The sequence below is a fragment of the Helianthus annuus genome, chromosome 9 (genome assembly GCF_002127325.2).
Source record: "Helianthus annuus cultivar XRQ/B chromosome 9, HanXRQr2.0-SUNRISE, whole genome shotgun sequence".
In the NCBI taxonomy this organism is placed as follows: Eukaryota; Viridiplantae; Streptophyta; class Magnoliopsida; order Asterales; family Asteraceae; genus Helianthus; species Helianthus annuus.
Window position 1 is genome coordinate 185,108,275 of NC_035441.2, and position 14,004 is coordinate 185,122,278.

Sequence of the window (14,004 nt, forward strand, 5' to 3'; positions counted from 1 at the left end):
CTGACACACCCGCAGTAAGATTGTTTAACTCTTTTTAACTTTACATGTCTTTAACGTGCCATGATAGTCCACTGATGTACTATCATTTTCTCTTTTTCGCAACAAAACTCATTTTTGAATTTTATCATGTTTTTGGCTTTTTCAAATTTTCAAATGTTTTTGGATTTTCTGAAATTTCCCTACTCCCCCTAAAATGCAAACACATTTTAAAGAAAATTTGAAAACTTCTAAACTTTTGACCTACTAGAAATATAAAAAGCAACAACAAACTGTACAGAAACTTGACAACTGACACTGAATCACATCAAATCGCCATTCACTAGGCATAAACAATCTGAACTCCCCCTATCACAAACCATTTTCTCATTTAGATTTCAAAACACTTAAGTTTGTTTTAATCAAAATGATTTTTCCGGAAAATGAATTTGTGTTGATAACAACCACTTGTAGGTTTATCAATTTTAAAAACGGGGATGTGGTTCATCATCTTGTCTATCTTTTGCCATGAATAGTAAATCAAGTACAATTTAATGTCCCTGATTTACCATTTACCTTTAAGAACCTTCTGTACCACTTGTAAATGTAAACACTTCAAAGTATACAAACATCTCAAAATTTAACCACAAATACCACCTGTGGAATCAAGATTACCACTTGAAGATATCCAAAAACTACCATGTGTAGGAATATTACGTCTACATCACCATTTTATCAATCAGAATGCCGATTCCTGCTTCGCAATTAACCACCTGGAAGCTCCGGCATAGTCCTTCCACCTGTAAACAAAACATTCAAACATTAAACACAAACATTCAAACTTCTCAAATACTAGAAAAATGCCGATTCATGATCCACGATATAAACTTGGGATCTCCGGCGTAGTCCTAAGACTATCATGGAAAACAAACATCCATCCAAGTCTTCTCAGACTTGATGGATTTCAACTCCTGAGCAGTTGGGTTGTATGTAGCCTTTTTTGTGGCGTAAAAATCTTTGACCCCCTTTGCTCTCCCACTCAACATTTTCCCAAATATCTTCTTAACATTCCCGTTGAATGTTTTCTCGACATCAAAATCATTCTTTTCTTTGTAAAACTGAATCAAAATTTCAGTTTTTCCCACTTTCTTCTTTACTTCCTCAAACTTCAATGATGGAAATTCCTCATCATTCACTGGGATCTTTTTCTCAACCTGTGGCTCTTCTGGCTTTGTGGAACCAGATTCATCGCCGACATTCACTTCATCTTTCTTCGCAACCCAGACCTGGTTGTCTTTTCCTTTTTTCTCATACTTGTTCTTTTGTGAACATTCACCAACCTCGAATTTTGAATTCTCAAACATTCTAAGTTTTTCAGTCGGTAGTTCAACATCAACAACTTTCTCTTTCAACTTCTGAGAAACTCCCTGTTTTGCTTTGGTATTCCGTGTACAGTTCCATGCAATGTGACCGACTTCATTGCATCTGTAACAGGTACGAGTCTCTCTTTGATAAAACACTTCATCTCCATTTTTCCTTTTCTCAGCAAGAAACTCCTGGTTTGATTGTCTCCAGAACGATTTCTTCTGTTCTTCATCCGAGCTTCCACCTGACACAAATTCATATTTTGTTTTAGAATTTTTCATATTTTTATCATTTTCTGGTGGAATAAAACCAAGACCTTTCTTTTTGTAGCTACTATTCTGGTGAGGTTTCTTTTGAAAACCAGAACCAGAATTGTTGCCCTTTTTCTTATTTAAACGTTGTTGAACTCTAGAAGTATATTTTTTAGGTTTATCAAAATTTTTCAAAACTTTTAATTCAGGAATATTAACCTCTATTAGTTTAAAAGTTTTGTTGATTAGATCCGTTTTAACACTTAAAATTGGAAACTCTTTGTTGTAATATAATTTGTCAGAACCATTCAAAGTATAAACAACTTCGAATGTTTCATCATCCAAAACTGCCTTTGATAACAAAAATTCTTTACTATAAGACCGTTTAACCGACGAATTTTGACTGTTGACAGACGACTTTGACCCTCCAGACTCATACTTTGATTCTGTCTCCTCATCAGTGTCCAACACCTGATCGACCACCTTTTTGATTAATTCAGACTCATGATCAGTATCGGACGAGGTAAACGTGACATCGATGTTGTCTGGTAAAACGTCAGTTGTGTCGGTTTTTAACTTTATATTGACTGCTTTCTCAAGTTGCTCCTCATTTGGTTTCCTAGGAGAATACCCATCCCAAATTGGAGGTGGACACTTGTTATAGCTAACAGTCGGTTTCTTACCACAGTCTTTCTTCTTATTTGGCTTCTCGTCTTGAAAAGCTTCCAAACCTGCAACAGTTGGGTAAACACGATCAATGAGATAATCAGAAGTAGTATAGCTTAACAATAACCGTCTAATTCTCTCATTTTCGATCTTTTCAGTTTCCAACTCTTGCTTCCATTTTGCACTCTCTTCGATGTAGAAATTGATCGCTTTTTGTTTTGACATCAAAGTTGCATTCATCATTGTCAGTGCCTGTTCTCTTTCTGAGTTTGTTGTTTGGAGACCAGTTACTGTTTTGTTCAATATATCGTACGATTCTTTCACATAATTGAGGTTAAACAATAACTGCTCTTTCTTTTTCTCATACTCAGCTATGATGTCGTCTTTTGCTGCACACTCTTTGCAGGCTTTCAAGCATTTCTCGCACGGCTTGACAACTTCAACAATCTTCTCAACTTCGATTGTTTTAATAACTTCAACTACCTTTTCTACTTCAATCACCTTCTCTTCTTCTTTTACAACCTCAGTAATCTTCTCAGCAACATTCTCAACAACTTGAATATCATCTTCAGATTCAGTTTGTTGTTCTTGAGCAGCTTGTTTTTCCTTCAGTTTCTCCATCCGTTCTGCAAAATATAAATGAAAACTATCAGGAGAAAGATGAGACTTAGCAACATTTATATGTTTTTTCTCATCATCACTGCTGCTGTGATCAAGTGACTGATCAAACTGAACAGATTTTTCAGAATCACCATCAGAAACACCAGAACCAGACGATGTTTTATCAAATACAACTGGTTTTTCTGAAACAATTTCATTCTGTACACTCTCATCAGAACTCGACAAACTCTCATCTGAACCGTCTGAAATTTCTCCAGATCTTTCTGACAGTTCATCGGTACTTTCTGAATTTTCATCAGATGACACAGATTTTCCATCCTCACTTGGTACATTCACACCAATCGATTTCATCCAAGTAGCAAACAAATCTGGCTCTCGAACGATCTTGGCAATAAAAGCTTTAAAACTTCCATTTTCATCCACAAACATATCCCAACTGAAACCTTCTGGTAGTGTCTCATCATCTTGATCGATAACTCGTGCTGCAGTGTCTTTGGATGATATATAATCACTCCAGCTGAAATCTACCAAGCATGCTCTTTTCGGATCTTCAATCCTTCTTTCGTGAGCTGTCTGAGGTTCCTGGGATTGACCAACTTGCTGATAAATAGCTTTGCGGTAGTAATCATCTTTCCCGAATGGATTATGTGCTCCGCTAGCTTCTCTTCCTTTGCACTCCCGCTTGAAATGGCCTTTCTCCCTGCATCGAAAACAAGTAACTTTAGATTTATCAAAACCTAAAGTAGAAACATGTGCATCAAGAAAGTCATTTCTCCCGGTAATAGTTTTGAATTTCTCAGCTCTACGAAGAACACTCGCAAGACACCATTTGATATCCATAAGTTCCATTTCCTCGACGTCTATTTGATCGTAATCCTCTTTGGTGAGCATAGGATTTCCGATCCGACCAGCAACAAGACCTTCATAAGATAACAGAACTGAACCCAGAAGTGCCATGTGGTCTTTTGCAGTGTCTTCAGAGAAGCTTTGACCTTCTGGAAGGTTGAGAGCTATGTTGCACTGAATCACGTATCCATTTCCGGTTTTGGTACTCTGAGACTGAAAACTTGTGTTAGTCTCTTTCGGATTCACACTCGGAAATGATGAAAACCAGCTGCTAATCTTGGTTGAACTCTGCTCAGCTCTTTCTGATGAATCACCAACACTGAAAGCGGTTTGAATCTTTGGACTTCTTTCAGCTTCATAAACTGGAACACTACCTTTATAGTACATTTTAACATCCTGTTGACCACTAGAACTGTTCATTCTAGCGATCTTTTGCTGTTCAAGATTCTGAGCCTCTAATTTTTCAATAAATTGTCCAATTGTCAGTCCGTCATAAACACCCGTGTTTTTCAATATCATCAAATACGTTCCCCACTCTTTCTGAGGTAACGCGTCAGCCAATTTATCCACATACTCTTCAGGTTTTTTATCAACATCAATCATTATTAATGATCTCACTAAGTGACAATATCTTTCAATCAGCGTCTTAGTATCCTCTCCTGGTAGACTGCTAAAAAGATCAAACTCTTTCTTAAGCAATGCCTTTTTACTTTTAACCATACTTGTACTTCCCTCGAATTTGATTTTAAGAGCTTCCCATATTGACTTAGCAGTTTTGTCGTGTTCTAACAGAATGAATATATCTTCTTTAATCGCCTGCTGTAACAAACTGATCATCATTTTTTCTGCTCTGTACATTGCACGTTCTTGATCTGTAAATTCAGATATCTGCTTGATAACATTCACCTCTGTTCTTGGTAACACATACTTCTTCAAGATACATTCCCATGATCTAAGATGATTTGCTTGAACCCAGTTTTCAAAACGATCCTTCCACCCGTAGTATTCTTCAATACTCATCAGTTTAGGGGGTTTCTGGGTGGTACCCGTCTCATTTTCAAGATTCATGGCGTGAGCAATCGCGGCTGGAGTGGTCGATGTAGCAAAGGCGTTGTAAAACTCAGAATCCATATTGACTTAACACGTCTTTCAAGACAACAGACAGAAAAGCGGTTCAATCAGTGAACAAATAAGCGATCCAGGCAATGTGTTTTGAGCGGTCCAACACAAATGTCAATTAAGCGATCCACACTTTGTCCGAAAGAGCGATCCCTGAAAATCCGAATAAGCGGTTCCTGATCGTTCGAATGAGCGGTTCAAGGTGAGTTGTTCGAGCGATCCAAGATTGTTTGAAAGAGCGGTTCAAGAGGCTACTTTGGAGCGGTCCAGGTCAAAAGTGTACGAATGAGCGGTTCCAGATGTGATCTAAGAGCGGTTCCTGATGATGTCATTACGAGCGGTCCATATTTCGAACATGTTTTGACCTATAAAAACTTCGAATTTTGTCTTCAAACTTTCCAGGGTTTATCTTGATACTATTGCGCACAATCTGTGAAAAATTGAACGAATTTTGACCGTGAAATCTCTCGGAAATGAGAAACGAAGGTGTAGAAGTGAGATACAACACTGAAAACCAGCTATAATCTGCAGAAAACCTCCTCCCAAGCTCTGATACCACTTGTAGGATCGTTTGCTGACCCGAACGAGTCGTTCAGAGGTTATCTCTTGCAATTCAGATGCGGAATAATAAGAAAAGCAAGTAGATATAGCTTGTTCTTCCTTCTAACTATCTTTTGTATTGATTAGAAACAGTTTACAGCTCAAACGTCACACCGGCAGAGCTTCGGCATGGAAAACAACAACTACCACTATGTGGATCGCTCATGGCCTATATATAGGGATCTGGGGTCGCTCATGTGGTCAAGTGACACATTAGCGGTCCAAGCATGTATGAATAAGCGATCCAAGATGACACAAAAGCGACCCAAGATATGTGTGACCCTAAAAGCGACCCTAGCTATACAAACACCTGTTTTCTCGTATTTCGTGCCCTATGCTATGCCATATGGTATAAGACTTGATCCTAGACACCTAGACGGAATCAACAGATGTAGTGCACCAACATTGACGAAATGAAAAAACCGGTGCAATAGCTAGTTATACTAACAAATGAGTGTGCTTATGAATAGTGAATGTTTTGTCTTTTAGTGACTAATTTTTATTTACATTCCCTAATCTTTATTAACTTTAACATTTAGTTCCTTAACTTTAATAAAGTTATATTTTTCTTTTTTGTAATCCCCTCCACTTTAGTTTAATTTTTGTTTACACCCTTGCAATTCAGTTTTTTATTTTTCCCTTAATTTTTGTTTACACTTTCTACAATTTAGTACGTTAATTTGTTTTCAATTTCCTTTAACTGATTTACACTACAACCCTCAACTTTAATAAAGTTATCATTTTGAGTATTTTACGAATTTCCTGTTACCTGGTTTTTTTGGGTTTCGTTTTTTATATTAACGTTCCACGCGAGTTATTTTTACCTACGTTTCGATTTAAATTTTCGTAACGTTGTTTTGAAACTGGCCAGTTTCTTTAAACTTTTTTTAAAACATTCGGGTTTTTAAACAGGTCGGCGCTCATCTCTAAAAACGTCATTGCGACGTGTTTTTTATCTACGTTTAAACCAACCCACTGTAATGTGTGGCTGTCGTGTTTATCTTTATATACGCATTTTGATATAAATTTTATTCGAATAACTTGGCTTTCATATACAACGACGTAAAAACAAGTGTACCTTGTATATAACTGTTAATGACAAAAGTAATGTTGACACGGAATAAAAAAAACAGCTAGTTATTATTATTTATTTACATCATCTAAATTAGCAACAAATGGAGGCATTAGGTGTTGTACCCTATGTTTTGGGGGGTTTTTCAAAAAAAAAAAAATGTTGATCTTTCACTTTAAAACCAAAAGTACTTGATATTGTAGGTTTAACCTAAAGTTTTTTGTTTTTCCAATTTAACCTCGCAATTTTTTTACTTTCAACTTTGTTCCCCTATGTTTTTCATATTTTGCAAAATTTTTCGTTTTACCTTTGGTTCTAAATTTTGTGAGTTAACACAGCACAATTTGTGTGTGAATAAACAATTTTACGTTTTGTTATACACTTCATTCTAAATTTTGCGAGTGAACATGGCGTAACATACGCGTGTGGTTCAATGTATTTACGCCGTCTATTTTTTCCCTTTTAATAAGTTCGTCACAACGCGCGAGTCCTAAATCGAGTTAATTATTATTTTTTATGTTTTATATGTCGGTCTAATTTCTCCACATAAAAAAGCCACAACTTCAATGTTGGTGGTCGTTGACTATAGTGTGGCGTTGGTGCTATTTGTCACGTTCTTATGCCCCCGTCGCAACGCAGGGGCTTAACACGATATGTTATTTATATGGATACAAGTCATGTAACGTAGTAATTATGATACCATTAATTGTATTGAGCTTATTTGGTGAATTACTTTTTTGTATAAGATAGTTATACAGCCTTAACCGACAAAAACATCTTTAACACATTGTAAATGTGAATCTGATCAACAACGTGTCAATTTTTTTGGCCGCGGCGCAACGCGCGCGGGTCACTGTTCTAGTTTATATTAACAAATGAGTGTGTTTATGAATAATGGTATTTTTGTATTTTAGTGACTAATTTTTATATACATTCCCTGATCTTTAATAAATTTAACATTTGACATTTGACCATCAACTTTAATATCTTTAATAAATTTAACATTTGACCATCAACTTTAATAAAGTTATAATTTTCTTTTTTGTAATCTCCTCCACTTTAGTTTAATTTTTGTTTACACCCCTAGCAATTTAGTTGGTTTATTTTTCCCTGCACTTTAGTTGAATTTTCGTTTACACCCTGTACAATTTAGTATGTTGATTTGTTTTCATTTTCCTTTAACCAATTTTCACTACAACCCCTGAACATTAATAAAGTTATCATTTTGAGTTTTTTATGATGTTCTGTTATGTGAATATTTTACGAGTTCCGTTTTTTTATATCAACGCTCCCCGCGTGTTATTTTTACCTACGTTTTGATTTGAATTTTCGTAACGTTGTTTTTAAACCGACCAGTTTCTTTAAACTTTTTAAAGCTTTGGTTTTTTAAACAGGTCGGCGCTCATCTCTAAAAACACCATTGCGACGTGTTAATTAATCTAGATTTAAACCAGCCCGCTATAATGTGCGGTTGTTGTGTTTATTGTTATATACGCATTTTGGTGTTAATTTTATTCAAATAATTTGGCTTTCATATACAACGATGTAACTTTTCCGTGACTTTTGAATATGCCTTCATGTCGCGATTTTTTTATCGGCACGTTCGCGATTTGTGCTATGCACATATAATGTATATATGTGTGGGCGCTCGGGGGGCAAAAGTGAAAGTGCACTAATTTTAACGTTATTTTACTAATTTCGTGAAAATAATGTTAAAAGAGGGGGATGGTTAATCATGCATCATGTGGTGGCGTTGATAGGCGAAAGACAAGGGGGTACATGGACTAATCGGAATTTGTCTCAATTGCTGAGTGTTATGTGCCTTATGTCCAAGGTAGGGGACCTCACTGGAAGCAGCCTCTCTATTCCTACGGAGTAAAGGTAAGGCTATCTACATCTTACCCTCCTTGGACCCTTCCTTAGCTTTGCTATTGGTGGGATTTACCGAGTATAATGATGATAGTCTACGTTTCAAACTTACTGTAGAACGTTGGTGGTAACTCAAATCCGTAAAACAAGAACATGTCAAGCAAGTTATAAATCTTTGATGTCTATTTCCAATGCATGTAACCTTCTACAATGTTTAATTGCAGTTTTTTTTTTTTGATAATTTTTGTCATTGAGTTATTTTTTAATTGTCTAAAGTGCTAGAAATCATTTCGTTTAAACCCAAGACTGTTTTGTCTCCTTACCCGACCCAACCATCTTGCCACAAGTAGCACTAACAACTCTTACAACTTTAAACATGACACGAACACGACCCAAAATGAATCAGGTTTTAAGTTGGCCAATATAATTCGTTTATTAAATTGGTCAACACAAATGCAACATGTTTAATAAACGGGTTGACCTGTTAACTTTCTAACTTTAAAGATTTGTAAGAAAGTTTATATTTCGGTTTAGACGGAGTTATAGTTAACATTTAAAGTTTAATATCTTGATTTTTAGTTCTTCCTCTTAATATTAATTTTCCCATTAAACTATTTATTTTGAGCAATTTTTCATTACTCTTAACTATTCGTCGTTTCTTCCTCTTAAAAGAAATGTTCATTTTAGTCGTGGTCGTCTCTTTTTTAAATTGTTACCAAGTTACCTCTAAGGAAATACTGGTTAACACAGAGGTTAACTAGCTGGGTCGTCTCTTGAGTGGGTTCAATCTCCTTCTTCGCTCGCCAAAAACTGAGATCCTGCAAAACAGCAACACCGTTAGCTCGTTAGGAGGGGAATATGGGGGTTTCCCTCTTAACCAGGCTCCGGCGTGAGAATAAGTACTGTCCTGAGGAGAAAACAGTGTGTGTGTTGTAGGTGAAAATGTAGGGAGAACCGAATGAATAACCTGAATGATAAAGGGTCCTATTTATAGCCGGAGGGTGAAGGAGGGAGGAGTGACCTTGCCAGCTGCTATCGGGACCAGCTGTCCGACCAAGGAGAATATCCTATTGGTCTCCTCTGCTGTGGTCAAGATAGTGGTCCACGTGGCGCGCCGTCATTTGTCCATGTAGGATAATTCGTACCGCAGCTGTCGGTCTGCCCCAGGTTGTGTCGCAAGTCTACATGGCGTCCGATTAGTGATGACACGTGTCGTCCTTTTTGTCCGGGAGAGCATCTTCGGTGCCACCTTGACGTCTTTCCAGAAGCTTCTAGAAGCTTCTGGATTTGCTTGCTGATGTAGGCGCCATGTAGGACGAGGAAAGGTGGTGTGGTCCCTGCCATGTGTGCATGGAATTGGGGCCATACCTCTTCAAGTCCTCCCATTCTAGTGCGCCTTCTAGTTGAGTTGATCGTCTAGGAGGGATTCTGGACTTATAAGGGTAATGGTCTTTGTTGTTTATCTCTGTAAGGCGGATGATGGTATCCTTGCGAAGTTGAGCCGAAACGGCGCATGGCGCATGATGGTAGCCTTGCAAAGTTGAGCCACAACGGCGCATGGCGCATGTTGGGAGCCTTGCAAAGTTGAGCCAAAACGGCGCATGGCGCATGATGGCATCCTTGCAAAGTTGAGCAAAAACAGCGCATGGTGCACGATGGCAGCCTTGCAAAGTTGAGCCAAAACAGCGCATGGCGCATGATGGCATCCTTGCAAAGTTGAGCCAAAACGACGCATGATGGCATTCTTGCAAAGTTGGGCATTCCAAGTCCTGGGGACTTCTTTGTTTTCAAGTGTGCGTATCTTGTATGCTCTTTTCCCTAGGACTTCATCTACGACGTAAGGTCCCTCCCACTTGGGAGCCAGTTTTTCCGGTCTTTCGGCGTTGGACGCCTCGTTGTCTCTCAAAACATAGTCTCCGGGGTTGAATGTGCAGATTCTGACTTTGTTGTTGTAGTATTTTTCCAGTTTGGTTTTGTATTTTGCCTCGTTGATTGCTGCCATCTCTCTTCTTTCTACGAAGGTCCAGATCCAACCTTCTTTCTTCTTCGTTATTGACAACATTTATTGACAGCATCCTTGGAGATGGCAGACCGATCTCTGCGGGTATCACTGCTTCAGACCCATAGAGTAAACTGAACGGTGTTTCACCGTTGCTTGTCTTTGGCATAGTCTTATGGGCCCACAGTATGCTGGGCAATTCATCAACCCATCCTCTTCGCTGTGCTCCGAGCCTCGCTTTTATACCATCCACGATACTTTTGTTTACTGCTTCTACCTGACCATTTCCTTGTGGGTGTGCCACCGAGGAAAAGGTGTGTTCGATGTTCAGCTCTTTAAACCAGTTCTGGAGGTCTTCAGCGGTGAAGTTTGTCCCGTTGTCGGTTATGATTCTCAGAGATAACCCGAAATGACAAATTATTTGTTCCCAGATGAACCTTCGGACCACTGTAGACGTGGTTGATGCTAGTGCCTTTGCCTCCACTCACTTGGTAAAATAGTCTACTGCGACTATGATAAACTTCACCGCTCCTGGGGCTTCTAGAAAAGGACCAACCATGTCTATTCCTCACTGCTGAAATGGCCATGCCGTTGTTATGGGGACTAGCTCATTCTTTGGGCGCATTGTCTTTGGGGTGTGTCTCTGACAACCACTGCATTTCCTCAAAACCTTGACTACATCCAGATGCATCCCTGGCCAATAATAACCCGCGTTCATTACTTTTGCTACCACTATTCTTGGTCCGGCATGAATGCCATAAATGCCCTCGTGTACTTCGCGAATTAAATAATTGGCATCTTCTGGATCTACACATCGCAGTAACGGTACGAGGTACGACTTCCTATACAGGATGCCATCAGACATTTGGTAGTGTTCAGACTTGTACTGGATCTTTCTTGCTTCGGCTTTGTTCTCTGGCAGTATTCCAGACTGGAGATACATGATGATCGGAGTCATCCAGGATGTTGTTCCAAGTTGGATGACGTTTACTTGCCTTAATGGTACTGATGGGTTGCTTAGAACTTCAATGCGCACGTCTTTGGCCAGGTGCTGGAAACTGGTTGATGCGAGTTTGCTCAGTGCATCTGCTGGCTTGTTTTCGCTTCTGTTGATGTGAAGCACTTTGTAAGAATTAAAGCTTTGAAGCAGAGCTCTTACTTGTTCTAGGTACAATGCCATGACGTCTCCTTTGGCGTCGTACTGACCATTGATCTGTCCTGCTACGAGCATGGAGTCCACGAGCGCTTCTACGTGTTTGACTCCCATCTTGATTGCTAACCGCAGCCCAGCAAGAAAAGCTTCATACTCGGCCTTGTTATTTGTGCTCTTGAAGTCTAGCCGGATGGCGTATGTGAACTCATGTTTTTCTAGACTTACCAGTCTAAGTCCTGCGCCTGCGCCATCCGTATATAGCAACCATGGTTCTTCTGAACGTTGCTTTTCGGCTTTCTCCATTGCCTTGCATTCTCTGTCTTTATCGTCGGGCACCTCTATCAGGAAATCAGCCAACACCTGACCCTTGATTGCTGGCCTTGGTCTAAAGACCACGTTATGGCCTCCCAGTTCTATAGCCCACTTTGCTAATCTTTCGGATATCTCAGGTCTGGCGAGGATGTTGCTGATGATGTAATTTGTCAGAACATGAATGACATGGTTAGCGAAGTACCTGCGCAATCGTCTGGACGCATGAATCAGTGCAAGGGCCAGCTTCTCCATTATGGCATATCTTGTTTCTGGGTCATTCAAGGTGCGAGATACATAATACATTGGTATTTGCACGCCTTGTCGATCGACCATTAGAACTGCCCCTCCCACTTTTTCTGATGCTGATAGGTACATGACCAGCGGTTCACCTTTCGTTGGTGCTGTTAGCGTTGGCAATCGTATGAGGCAGTCTTTCATTTCTCGGAATGCATGCTTAGCTTCAGGAGTCCATTGGAACTGGTTCTTCTTTACACAGTTGCGGTGGGTTTTGATAAATGGAAACGACTTTGCTGCATGGTTGGCAAGGAAACGGTTTAGTGCTGCTAACCGTCCGGCCAACTTCTGCATTTCTTTTATCATTGATGGTGAAGGCATTCGCTCTATCGCTTGCACTTTTTCGGGATTGACCTTGAACCTATCCTTGGTAACGATGAAACCCAGGAACTTCCCTTCTTCCAACCCGAAGGAGCACTTTGCTGGATTCAGTTTAATATTTACCCCGTGCAACGTATCAAACGTTTTTTGGATGTTCACCAGCATCAAACTTTCTTCCTTACTCATGATGACCAGGTCATCCATGTAGACTTCGATGTATTTACCGATGGCGTCGTTGTATGTTTCGTTCATCAATCTCTGATAAGTTGCGCCTGCATTCTTTAGACCAAAAGGGATTTTTGTATAACAATACAACCCTGTTTATGTGCAAAATGCCGTTTTGTCTTTATCTTGGATAGCCATATGCACTTGATGGTATCCTTTATAACAATCGAGGAAGCATTTCCATCGGAAAGACGCCAGTGAATTGATTTTTTCGTCAATCTCTGGTAGGGCATAACAATCTCGCGGACATGATTTGTTCAAATCTTTATACTCCACGCACATTCTCTATCCGTCGTTCCCTTTAGGGACCATTACTGGGCTGGCTACCCAGGTTTGATAACGAACTTCTCTAATGATACCTGCGTTTAGCAATTCTGTGATCTGTTCTTGCATGGCATCGTGCTTTATGTCTCCCAGATGGCGTTTTGTATGTACCACTAGTTTGGCATTTTCGGAAACATTCAGTCTGTGTTCTGCTATGTGCCGTGGGACGCCAACCATATCGGCCGGTGTCCAGGCAAACACATCCATGTTCTCGAATAGTAACTTCTTTAGCGCCGCGCACGTAAGGTCGGGCATTGTTGGTCCCAAGGTGACAGTTTGCTCTGGATACTGGTTGTTTAGTATCCATTTTTCAGGTTCTGCGCGCGGTGTGGGCTTGCTTGTTTTTGTTGGTCTGATTTCATCGGTTGCGAGGACCTCTTTGCTTGCATAAATTATTGCTATCCCTGTTTCTGTTGGGAAACCAACAGCTGAATGTGGCCCTGAACAAATCATGCTAAAATCTCATTAGGCCTCCCTTCCCAAAAGGATATCATGTCTTGAATTTGCTGGTAGCACCATGAATGTGACTTCTTCCGTTCTTGAATTCCTTCCATCGGAGAGCAGCACCGGGAATGATATCTGACCAAGAGGGAAAACGACCTCATTGCAGAAACCAGTGAGTGGGTAATCCACTGGCTCTAGACGCGCTTTGTCTTCTTGGTCGAGTTGGTTAAAACATTGTTCATAAATGATATCCGCGGTACTCCCTGGATCAATGAAAATGTAGTCAGTCTGGTAATGGCCAAGCACCCCAGGAATGACTATGGGTCTTCGCTCCCTTGGGCCTCCCCGTACCACTGGGAAAACGACTTGTCTTTCGCGCCAAGAGTCGTCTTGGGGCGCTTGTTATAATTCTTCTGGGGTCTTCTTGAGCCCCCTTGGATCATATGTGTTTCTAGTTTTCGGAGTTTCTTGTTATCTGGGCCCTCTTCCCTTCTTTGGATTTGGCGATTGTCTCTTTTTCCTTTGACCAGATGTGTGAGCTTACCGC

The 14,004-nt window shown here is 39.8% G+C and overlaps 1 protein-coding gene across 1 annotated transcript; it reads right to left on the reverse strand.

Annotated features, from left to right (window-relative positions):
* Positions 1 to 10,952: 10,952 nt before the first annotated feature.
* Positions 10,953 to 13,466, reverse strand: LOC118481856. The gene is made up of 2 exons (XM_035977163.1): positions 13,049 to 13,466; positions 10,953 to 12,781 (listed from the first exon to the last, which is right to left on the reverse strand). The coding sequence occupies exons 1-2, from the start codon at positions 13,464 to 13,466 to the stop codon at positions 10,953 to 10,955; spliced, it is 2,247 nt and encodes a 748-aa protein (XP_035833056.1).
* Positions 13,467 to 14,004: the final 538 nt, after the last annotated feature.

Coding starts and splice junctions, on each gene's coding strand:
- LOC118481856 (XM_035977163.1), bottom strand. CDS start 13,466: ATGATTTGTTCAGGGCCACATTCAGCTGTTGGTTTCCCAACAGAAACA. Junction 12,782..13,048: donor CACAGAATTGCTAAACGCAG/GTATCATTAGAG, acceptor GCACATAAACAG/GGTTGTATTGTTATACAAAA.